We start from the raw sequence: 11,005 nt of genomic DNA, 5'->3' as shown, positions 1-11,005 counted from the left end.
GGACAGAACTGTCCTTTCTCTGACAGTCCTTCAAAATCCAGGCTAGGGTTCTGCCAACCAAAGGAATTGGGCCTGGGGGACAAGGGCAGGCACAGATCCTTGCTGACGCAGATCCTTGCCACCCTCAAGTGCACCGCAGGCTCCGTGGACAGTGGAGCCGAGGACGGTAAGGTGGTGATAATAATAACTGACGGCAGCTGACATTTGTTGGGCGCTTACCAAGTGCTAGGCATTGTGCTAGTTCTTTATTTACATTAATCCTTACAACAAATTTCCAAGGGAGGTATTATTATTGTCAAATGAGGAAACTAGTGTTCAGAGATGTGGAGCCAGGGTGCAACCCACATCTGTCTGACTCCAAGAGGAGCACATAAATAGCAGAATTCAATTTATATTTAAAAATATGATAATCCCTTACTCCCTGAAGGCCTATCCTACCCTTGACTCTTCCTCTCCCAGAAAAGAAAATTCAGGGAGAGGAAAGCTAGGCAGGAGGAATCTCACACACACACACACACACACACACACACACATCTTCTCTCACACACACACACACACACACAGATCACTTACACCTATCACCACCACCCTGGATTTCCTAGACAGGGTGAGGGCTACGAGGGCAGGGGGTCAGTTTCCCCAGGACCCTAGCCCTCATCCCCTTCCCTGGTGCTAAATAGAAGTGAATAAATACTAAATAAATACAACTGGGGTCTACCCTGCCTTCCCCCTCCCTCCTGTGACCAGCAGGGCAGAGGGGGCAGTTTAGATAGGGGACTATCTCCCAGCCCCTTCCATCCACCAGCCATCCAGGGCAGGAAACCCGGGCAGGGCCAGCCTGCTCGGTAGGGCAGAGAGGAGGGGCGGGTTCACCTCACAGCCCCTCCCCAACTGTGTCTCGGTGCGAGGCAGCTGCCAAACCCCCTCATTCTCCCAGCCAAGTCCGAGGCCCCGGTGCCCAGAAAGGGCAGCCGGGACGGTGAGGTTATTTCCTGCCCGCCCAGGAGCGCCGCCGGAGGATCTCCAGAATCTGTGCCTTGCGGTGCACCCAGTCCTGGGGAGGGGGGCGTGGCGTTGAAGGGGTTGGCCAGGGCACGAAGAAGCTGTAGCGGAGGCGTACGTTCTGGGGGTTGCCAGCCACCAGGACCTGCAGCATCAAAGGCTGAGCCAGGGGCCCGTGGCCGGACAGTGTCTCCGAGGCTGCAGTGGCCCCGCTGTAGCGCAAGCTGACTGCCCCGGGCAGGACCACGTCTGTGGGGGAGGGTATCAGCGTGTATTCACCATTGAGGGCATAGGAGCCATCAGGGAGCTTCAGGGCCAGGTAGAGGCTCCGGACACCAGGGGTACCCTGCTGCCGGACCAGGATGTGGGTGGCCCCTGCGGGGATGGTGACCACATCGTTGTATCCGTACCTGTGTGCAAGGAGTAGAGGAGAACTCAGCATCTCCCTGAATCCTCTCAGCCTTTCTGAGCTGTGTTTGTTATGATTGTATGTGTATAGAAGGTTGTCTCCCCAGACCTACGTAAGCTGTCCAGCCTAGATCTGAGCTACATGCAAATGTGCCCTCCTTCCTCCTCTCTGGGCCTTTACACCTGCTGCCCCCTTACTGAGGTGCCCACCTAAGCCCCGCCTCCTTGGTGCCTGTCCAATTCCTATTCTTCCTCCAGAAGGGAGGTCACCTCCTGGGAAGCCTTCCCTGATGCCCACAAGTGCCCTCACAGCAGCCCAGGCTGACACCTTTGAGCAGGTGGGACACTGCACTGTAACCGTGAACTCGCCTGTCTCCGCTACTAGACTGTACGTCAGCTCTTTGAAAGGAGAAGCAGTGTTGAGTTCACCTCTGTATCCCCAGGGCCCAGGACAGCGTCCAGGAAGGTGGGAGGAGGAAATAAATAGTGAATGAACCTGAATTTTCTGAAGGAGCCAGACTGCTTGCTGCAGCTAGAACCATCCCCACCGCACACCATGCACTTGTCAAATTTCTTTTTGGAGCCAATGACGCGGTCACAGCCGGCATGGATGCAGCGACCCTGGACACAGACTGAGGAGCTGTCTGGAGAACAGGGGGTCCCATCTACCACCTGAGGAGAAGAGAGGGAGTGATGAAAGGGTCTTCCTTAGTCAAAACGGGCTGGTAAGTCGAACGAGACCCATATCCCATCAGGGAGGGGATGCCAGAAAAGTTGGGTCAGGGAGGGGATGTGGATGGAGTGTGGAGGGAACCCCAGCCACTGTAAGGGATGATAATCATAAAAGCCACCATTTTCAGAGCACTCACTGTGAATTAGGCACGGTGCTAAGTGCTATATAAATCTCACAACCACTATTTGAGGTTTGTAGAGATGGAACACTGAGGTTTAGAAAGATTAGGAGCTTGCCCAAAGGTTACACAGCTGGCAAGCAGAGAAGCCAACACGGGAATTGCAGGTCTGAGTCCCAACCCCAAGCCCTAAATCTTGGTGGTACCGTCCCAGCTGGACACTAGAGGGCAGTCAACGCGCAGGCTTTCTCCCCGGAACAGGGGTGAAGGATGCAAACCTGCTAGGCTTGTTCTTTCTTCAGCCTCAACCCAGGGCCCTATCACGGGGGGCGGGGGGGGGGGCGGTGCGGGGACATTGCTGTCTCCAGGAGGCCTGTCCAGTGAGGGACTGGCCATCCATGAGCTCAATGAGGCCACCACTGTAATTTGCCAGAGGAGCCCATGGGAAGGGGGTCAGAGAAGGGCCCAAAAGTCCACACACTTCCATTCTCACAAAACGGAGCACTGGAAGATGGGGGAGAGAGAGGGAAAGAAACCAAGGGAAATGGGACAGGCTAGAGCTGCCTGATTGGCAACTTATCCAGAGTCCAGGGCTAGTTTTCTAAATACCCACGGCCAGAGAAGTCTGAGTGGGCCCCGGGCATGGCTGTGGGAACGCCAGCAGTAGTGCTGTTTGGGATCTCTGCCATCCGAAAGCAGAGGGCGGGTTGGGTAGTGTGTGAGCTTAGACGGGCCCTGGGGCCCCCCGGTTCTCACCCGTGGCTCCAGCACATAGTAGTAGCCCAGTGCTTGGGCCTGGCAGGTGAGTTTGCACTGGTCCCGGGGCGCCACACCTGTGTAGCGAGGAACCCAGTCCATGGGCCCTGGGAAGTTCTTGAAGAGGTCAGTGCGGTGGTTGTAGGCCGCACACTGCTCTTCACGGAAGGTCAGCGCTGTAGGGTTAAAACGGACAGTCAGAGCCCCTCTCTCCTCACGCTGCCTCACCAGCCCCTCCACCGAGCCTCTCAGACCTCCAGACAGTACGGCAGCTCTCTCCCCCACAGACTACCTGTCACTTTCCTGAAGGGTAAAGTCACTCCCCCCAACAGCAGGGACAGTCAACACCTCCTTGGTCCCCGAACTCAAGGGACAGTCCTTTCCGTCCTACCCATCCCTCCCAAGGCTCCCATCCCCCCCACTCCTCACCTGAGCCAGTTGGGCAGTCCTGGGTATTGCAGGAACGAAAGCGGGTATGGCGGCCCTCACAGTACTTGCCACCATTCCGGGGGATGGGCCGTGTGCAGTCCCGGGAAGAGAACTGGACACCACCTCCACAGCTCCGAGAGCAGTCACCCCACGATCCCCAGGGGCCCCAGCCACCAGCCTGTGGGATCTGCAGAAGGACAGAATGGAAGAGTGGGATGAATACACTCTCTTGGGCTCAGGGCCACTCCCTCCTCCCCCAGGCCCTCTGCCCCTCCCCTGCCCTTGGGATCTCACATTGAAGTCCTGGAGCTGGTCCACGTGGAGGCAGCGGCCACCCATACAGGCCTGTGCGGGCCCACAGGGGGTACCATCAGCCCAGGGTGAATGCTTGGTCTGGCACATGGAGTGGCCATTGAGATGGCCAGAGCACCAGAGGGCAGCACAGGCCGGCGGCAGCTGCGGACAATGGCGTGAGTCAGGCCCAAAGGTCAGCTGGCACTGGCGGTCAGCATCGTAGTCCTTGCCGGGGAAAGTCACAGGCAGATGCAGGGGAGCCTCTGGCTTGTCTAAGAGACAGTGCCCTGGGAAAAGAGGCAGGGGTATGACGTCACCAATAGGTTGAAGGGGTGCCAGCCTTGGGCTCCCCAGGGCCTGACAGATCCTAAGATCCAAATTCTAGGGCTGGAAGAAGCTTTAAATAGCAGCTAAATGTATTCAATGCTTATTATGTGATGAACATTGGCGAAATGCTTGACCAACAGCGTCGTGTTTAATCATGGCCAAAGCCTATGAGGTGGTTACCGTTATTATGCGTATTTTACAGATCAGCTACACAGAAGTGAGGTAACTTATAGTCACACGTCTACACACATCTAAGGAACAGGATCAGGATAGGAACTCAAAGCACTAGATCTTCCTACCTATTCCAACCAGCTACAGAATTCTTGAGTCTGCTTCTCATCAACAGCCCTGCCCAACCATAGTCATACTGCTAGGCATGCACACCTCAAGTGACAAGGCAGTCACCTCTTTCACAACTAGCCCCTTGCGGTGTTGGACAGTTGTGGCCCTTAGAAGGTCAGTTCTAATTCTATTGAGCCAAAACTTGCCTCCTGTAGCTGTGCTATTTATTTTGAGAGGAAGTGGGAACCACACAAAGGCAGCAGCGTTTCTCACTCCATCCCACACTGCAGAGGAGGCACGTTGGAAGGAGTCAGTTTGGCCCATGTGAAATGCGGCAGAAGTGAAAGTACAGTGGGGGGCAGGAACTGGGTCCTGCACAGGGAAAGGGGAGTGCCATCTGCTTACCATAGCCATTGTCCAGGAAGTCGGTGATGAAGCGGGCACTGCAGGGGGACCAGGGCTCCTCGGGATCCACGTGAGCCATCACAGGAGCCATGACATGGCGGGAGGTACTCCCAGGCCCATTCAGACCAACACATGGCTTTGAGTTGTCATGGAGCATGTTGAAGACATGGCCTGTGGGAGCAGAGGCCCTGTTAGGGTCCAGGGGTCTCATCCCTGTGCCCTCAGGGGGTTGCAGGCCCATCATAAGCCTGGTTGCAGGTATGGATGGTCAGATCCGTTCCCCATCCCAACCTGCCCCCAATGTCTTTCTGGTGCTCCAAGGGCTTCTCAATATGTAGCCCCCCCTTGCTCTGTCTCCCCTCTCGCCATGATACACTCAGGGCCCCTCCCTACCGACTTTCCCTTATAGCCTACATTCCCAACCCTGATTCCATCCCCTCTATCACTGACTCTTGTGAATAATCTCTCTCAGTACTGTGCCACCTCCCCTCCAAACACAGTTCACAGTAGATTTCTACACACTATCTCATTTAATACAAAAATCTAAATGTCTACATCCAGAGCAGAGAAGGGTAATGGCCCTGGACCTAGGCCTGGGGAAAAGGAAGAAACACCTTGTGACTTGCACTTGTACCCTGGTGAGCTCACTGTCCCCTCACCTCACCCCTGATAGCTCTCTCACTCATCACAGGTGCCCCATGACCCCACCCCTAACTTACCCAGTTCATGAGCAGCAGTGAAGGCTGACTGGAGCCCGTCATCCTCCACGATAGCACAGCTCCGAGCTGGGTCACACACAGTGCCCACATCAGCCATGCCTAGAGTGTCACAAGTAGAGACCCCACACAGGTCCTGTGGAGAGGGAGATCAGAGACAATACATGAGGAACCAAGACACCAGCATCCATTGAGCTGAGATCCAGATTAGTGGAGACCTGGGCACTGCGTTATCCAGCACTGTCAGGGCCCAGATAGCACTGGCAGTGTGGCTGGGGCCAGGCACCATGTTGAACAGCTCCAGGGGCACCATTTACATCACGGTCTGTGCAGTGGTGCTTCTTGGGGTTATGCAGTGCATGGCCTGAGGTGCTGCTTGGGGCCTCACCTGACGGGTAAACAGAATGGCCGTGTCAAAGTGGTCAGGGTCCGAGTCCTCGGGGGTGTTGAGTCCTCGCTGCCAGGCACAGAAGCTGCGCAGGGTCTGGGCGGCACTGGGCCCTACTTGGGGCCCTTCCTCACCTGGCCCCAGAATCACTAGCCGAGTCACCACCAAGCTGACAGGGTTGCGGATGCTTGGGTGCTTGAAGGCCTTGGCCGCTGCTGCCATGACCGTCAGCAGGTAGCGCTTTAGCCCAGCACCGTGAAATGCCGCCATCTTGTCATCTGCCACGACCAGGGTCTCCACAAATCTACTCAGTGAAGCAAAGCGCTGGAGAGGAAAAAAGGGGAGGAGGATCCTGAAATAGCCTCCCAGACCCATGGATCACTTCTCCCCTCCCTTACTTCCTGGGTCTGGAACTCAGCAGAGCCAGCTGGGCCACATACATCCCACGGGATTCCTGATGGGTCTCGGTGGGGCCTCCCCCCCAACTCCAAATCCCAGGGCTTTTGTGGTAACGCTGCGAAATCATCTGCTGGTTCTGAGAAGGGGAGGGGATGGGGACGCCACGTCCCAGGGCTATGTGGGCGCAAGAGGTGAAAAGCAGCTGGGACTGCCTCTGGGAGGGACTTTGGGGTCCCCCATGCCTGAGTGTGTCTGGGGCTGCAGGACTGGGGCTAGAGGGCTGGGCTGCAACGTGTCTTCCCTGTGTGGTTGGAGGAACAATTCAGTCAGCGGCTAGGGCCAGGGCCAGATCTCAGCGTGGCGGGTGTGGAGGGAGCGTCTGGTCTGGATTAAAGCTAGAGAGGGAGGGAGGAAGGAAGGGAAGAAGGGGGGAGACTGGGAGTGGGAGGGAGGAAAGGATGGAGCCTCAGGCAGCCTTGCAGTCAGTCCGCAATGTGGGAAGGGGACGGACCAGAAGGGGGTTCAGGATGCCTTTCCTCCCCGGTCCACTCCTGCCCTAGTTTGCAGTTTGCCAGAACAATTTTGAAGACAGCATCAGAAGCCAGAGGCCAGTCTCTTGGGCCTCAAACCTCACTCCTTTAGCTGGTGGTGAAAATCAAATTTGGGGCCCAGAAAAGAGTCAAGGCCAAGGGGCTATCAGGAGGGCCTCCTTGTTGGGGACTGTGCCAGTAGGATGCCATGGCCAGGCAGGGTCGGGGTGGAGAGAGAGAGTGGTCATTCCCAGCATAGCGTCTCTGACCCAACCCTGGGAACCCCCTTGGGATCAGCGGTCTGGCTAGGAGAAGGGTTGGGGCAGGGAAAAACCAGAGCCTTCCCAGGAAAGGAGGCCAGTGGAAAGAGAAAAGGCAGACAGAAGGGAGGGAAGCAGCAGGCTGGCCAGAAGTGGAAGTGGGTGGAGAGGAGGTGAATAGGGGTCAGTAGGACAGACATGGCAGGAGGACACAGACTCCAGGGCTGCCTACCTTGGCTCTTCGTGGGCTGGAACTGGGGTTCCCGGGAGGAGCCTGGACGTTGCAAATGGGGCCCTGGCCGCTGGCTGGACTCTTCCGGCGTAGGATGTGAGCCCCAGGCCCACCAGCAGAGTTAGGGGTGCCTCCTTCCAGGGGCTGGATGTGGAGTTCGGTCCCTCGATACTGCAGCACCCCTAACAGGGCTCCCCCATCCCAGTGCAGAGATGCCACCGACTCCGGATCTCCGTTGATGGTGCCAGTGAGGTAGGTGCCCGGCTCTGCCCCGCCCAGGAGCTCAGGCGCCCGGCCCAGGTATTGCACCGTCAGCCCCTCCACCCGCACGCCGGGGTCCTGCTCCAGCTCTAGTAGCAGCGTCTCCCCAAAGGCTGGCAAGCGGTACGACAGCCTGGCAGGGGTGCCCAAACCAGGCAGGACGCTGTCGTTGAGCTTCTCTGGAAACACGATCTCCTCCTCCCGGGGGAGGGGGCTGGCCGGCCAGGCTGAGGGCAGGAGGGAGGCCAGCAGCAGCAGAAGCAGCTCGGAGACGGGCACGCTGGGGAGCAGCAGGCAGGGTTGGATTCCCCACAGGCAGCACTCCGCCAAGCCCCTCCCGGGATGCGAGTCCGTCCGGGACATGGCACTGGTGCTGAAGCTGGGAGGGACTGCGGCCGTCTGGGCACCAAGTCCTCCCTGCCCTGGCTTTGGAAAACTCCTCTCTGCAGCCTCGGGGCTCGGACCCCAGCCAGGGTCAGAGGCAGAATTTTCAGAGGGTCTGGGGACCTTCAGAGGAGATGGAGAAAACTTGGCCCTTAGGCTTAGGAGAGGTGCCTAGTGGTCTGGTTCCTCCAAACTCTCCTCCCACACCCTCCTCTCCTGGATCTTTGTTTCTCCCTGCCTGTGTCTTCTGCAGCTTCTCTGGCCTCTCCCTTTGCACTCCCTCAGACTCTGTCTGGCTTCGCTTCTGTGCCTGTCCTCTCTCTGCCTCCTTCCGCCGTGCCTTTGTTTCTGTCTTTCTCCTCCTCTGTCTCCCGTGTCTATGAGTCTGTGGGTCTCCCTGTGAGTTCTTCCCAGCCTTTCTCCGCGCCAGCTCTTTTAAGCGTCCTGAGCCACTACGATTGGCTGAGCTATAAGCCATTCAGCCAGGAGCTCTGGTGGTAGGACTCAGATGGGTGTTTCATTGCTTCCCAAAAATCTAGTTTTTGTTTTCCTTTAAAAAAAAAAAAAAAAGGGACTTGCCCAGGGGAGGGGAATCTCTAGCAGCCGGATGGATCATAGGCACTGGGCCAGCTGATGACATAGTCTTTTCCCAAACCCCACAGTCGGCTCTCAGCTGTCTCTTTCCCTTTTTGGTGGGACAGAGCCCCAGGAGGGGTAGGAAGTCAGGGAAAGGGGCTGGACCACACGCGAAGAAGGGACCATGGTCCCAGGAGAATTCTAGCTCCCACTGTCTAACCTGGCACATCCTCCCTTTTCTCAGGGATCCCTCATGATGCCCTCTGCCCCTAGAGGCTGGTTTCCAGGGCCGAGGGAACTGAGTGAGCTGCCACGGAAAGAGGGTGGGGAACAGGTAAGGAGGCATCAAGACGGCCGAACAAAGAAAGGAGGTGGCTTGACACTGCTCAGGATGGGACCAAGAAGCTGGAGAGAGTACAGGAGGCAGGGAGATGGGGCAGGCAAGGAGACAGTGATCAGGGAGTGTAGTGCCCAAAGGTAGGATGAGTCTGCTTAGAATGGGCACATGGAGCCGGCAGAGGACAAGGCAGGAGGGGTTAACAACTCTTCCTTTTACAGAAGGGGGATCTACGGTGGCACCTCCTCTTCCCTAACGTCTCTTCTCTCCCTCAGGATCCCCTTTCCTGAATTACCATTCCCCGCCCCCTCAGAAGCCCAGACAGCCACTCTGCCTCCAGCCTCCATTCCCCCCAGAGCTCCCCCTCCCCACTTCCTGACTCCCCATTTCCCTGGCCCAGCTCCCAGTAGCTTCCCCCAGGCTCTTGGCCCTGCTCCTACCCACTCCCAACTGCCCTAAACCCTCCCCCAGCCTCAAGTCAGCCAGCCCCCAGCACAAGAAAGAAGTGCTCTCTCAGGAACCCAGAAGTACCCTATGTCAATCCATCAGAGGGAATCCCCACCTGGTTCCCCTTTTCGGCCCCACCTTGTCCTAAGAACCCAGTGGTTCCTGGAATATCTAGTAATCCTTTATTTCTCATTCCCCATGGGACAGGGAGAGGGTGGTTGTAGCACTGTGGGTACAGGAAAATTAGGGAACTGAGAGAAACAGGAACCCAGTGCCTGGGATGGAGAGAGTGCTTGGGGAGGAAGAGGTAATGTTAGGGAAAGGAGCAGAATGATTTCCTTGGTTTGGGACTGGAGAGAACTCAGCAAAGAAGTCTTGGGGGTGGATTCTCAAGACAAGGAAGGAAAGGGCTCAGAAGTAGGGGCAATTTCTGCTCACCCCACGCTATGGCCACTCCTTTCCCCAGGATATCCCCAGGAAGGAGAGTACCGTCAGTACTTTCCTTTCCCAGAGGCAGACCACCTGCCCCTGCCCCCACTCCTCTATTCACTCTCGGCCTGGTCACCTCCTGTCCTCCACATCCCATCCGCCAGAATACTTCCTTTTCCCCTCCCTTCCTGCCCAGGTTGCAGATACCTGCCCTGGTGACCATCACTTCCTGTATCACCCACCCGCTTCGGACTGCAGGACCCACCTCTTGACCCACCACATGCCCTGACCCTGGTCCTAAAGGGAGGGGGTTGGTGCTGCAGGAGTCAGACAAAGGATGGGAGACCAGAAGGGGCAGGAGCAAGAGGAGCTGTCACCAGAGGACTCTTACTACCCCTCTGCACCCACATCTGAGACGAGGACAAAGGGGGCGAGTAAGCAGTGAGAGACAAAAGGCCTTAGAGTAACAGCAGCAGTGTGTGTGTGGGGAGCGTTGGCAGCCTGGAGAAGGCACAAAAGATGCAGTGTCCTAGGCAGCCCCCCAGGATCCCTCACCCTAGTTCCAGCTCAAGTTGCCCCTAGGGCCAAGCAGCCCGGAGTCGATCCTGTCTTCTCCTAGGCTGGATTAGGGCAAATAAATGCAGTCCCTACATCGTCCTCCCTCACTATCACCACCTTCACTGTGTGTTTCAGCTATACCGGGAGAGAAGGCCCAGGGAGACGGTGGGGAATGAGGAGAGCAGGGAGGCACAGCCTCTGCCTGGCTCTGTGAGGGCTGCCGAGCCCACCCAGGTGTCCCAGTCAGTTCCCCCAGTCAGGGATATGGCCTCACCCTTTGGTACAGTTCCCACTAGGTCAACTCCCAGGCTAGAAGTCTGGCTTTCCCCTCTTTCTTTGCAGCTAAGAATTCCCTGTCTCTGCCACTCTCCTGGTCTGCCTGCCCCATCCTGCTCTCCTGCTGGTGAGCTGTGGCCCAGGCACCCTGTCTGGAGGAGATCTGGGGAAGGCCTCTTTCCAGGCCCCAAGTCGGGGGGATGTGCAAAGTTAACGGGTGGCCCAGCTGGAGCTGGGCTTGGAGGCAGAGAGAACCGGAACTAGCTCCAAGGCTGGAACTCCTCTTTGTCTCTTCCACACAGGATTACGATCAGACTCCTGATGGTGCTACAGTTCTATGCCGTTGGCCAGTACAGAGGCCGGGTCGGAAAGATATGAGGTAAAAGAGACTGACCCAGGGTGGAAGTGGGGTGCGAGGCATCGCTAAGGGCACTTCCTGGGTCTGTAATTCTGTGGGC

At 57.1% G+C, this 11,005-nt stretch overlaps 1 protein-coding gene across 1 annotated transcript; it reads right to left on the bottom strand.

Annotated features, from left to right (window-relative positions):
• Positions 1–203: 203 nt before the first annotated feature.
• ADAMTS4 (ADAM metallopeptidase with thrombospondin type 1 motif 4) lies at positions 204–9,134 on the bottom strand. Its single transcript, XM_024757674.1, has 9 exons — positions 7,280–9,134; positions 5,859–6,182; positions 5,474–5,606; positions 4,755–4,925; positions 3,741–4,027; positions 3,447–3,633; positions 3,018–3,193; positions 1,907–2,082; positions 204–1,412 (listed from the first exon to the last, which is right to left on the bottom strand). Exons 1-9 carry the CDS (start codon positions 7,901–7,903, stop codon positions 986–988), a joined length of 2,505 nt encoding a protein of 834 aa, XP_024613442.1. The 5' UTR covers positions 7,904–9,134; the 3' UTR covers positions 204–985.
• Positions 9,135–11,005: the final 1,871 nt, after the last annotated feature.

The sequence above is a fragment of the Neophocaena asiaeorientalis genome, unplaced genomic scaffold, assembly GCF_003031525.2.
Source record: "Neophocaena asiaeorientalis asiaeorientalis breed wild unplaced genomic scaffold, Neophocaena_asiaeorientalis_V1.1 scaffold830, whole genome shotgun sequence".
Taxonomy (NCBI): domain Eukaryota; kingdom Metazoa; phylum Chordata; class Mammalia; order Artiodactyla; family Phocoenidae; genus Neophocaena; species Neophocaena asiaeorientalis.
Note: the sequence above shows the minus strand (reverse complement) of the source record. Positions and strands in the feature narration are given on the sequence as shown.

What these genes read in the sequence shown, in the direction of transcription:
- ADAMTS4 (XM_024757674.1), bottom strand. Translation starts at nt 7,903, where the DNA reads ATGTCCCGGACGGACTCGCATCCCGGGAGGGGCTTGGCGGAGTGCTGC. An exon ending in CCAGCCCACGAAGAGCCAAG is followed by an intron (nt 6,183 to 7,279) that starts GTAGGCAGCCCT and finishes TTTCCTCTCCAG; the next exon opens with CGCTTTGCTTCACTGAGTAG. An exon ending in CTTCCTGGACAATGGCTATG is followed by an intron (nt 4,028 to 4,754) that starts GTAAGCAGATGG and finishes CTCTTTTCCCAG; the next exon opens with GGCACTGTCTCTTAGACAAG.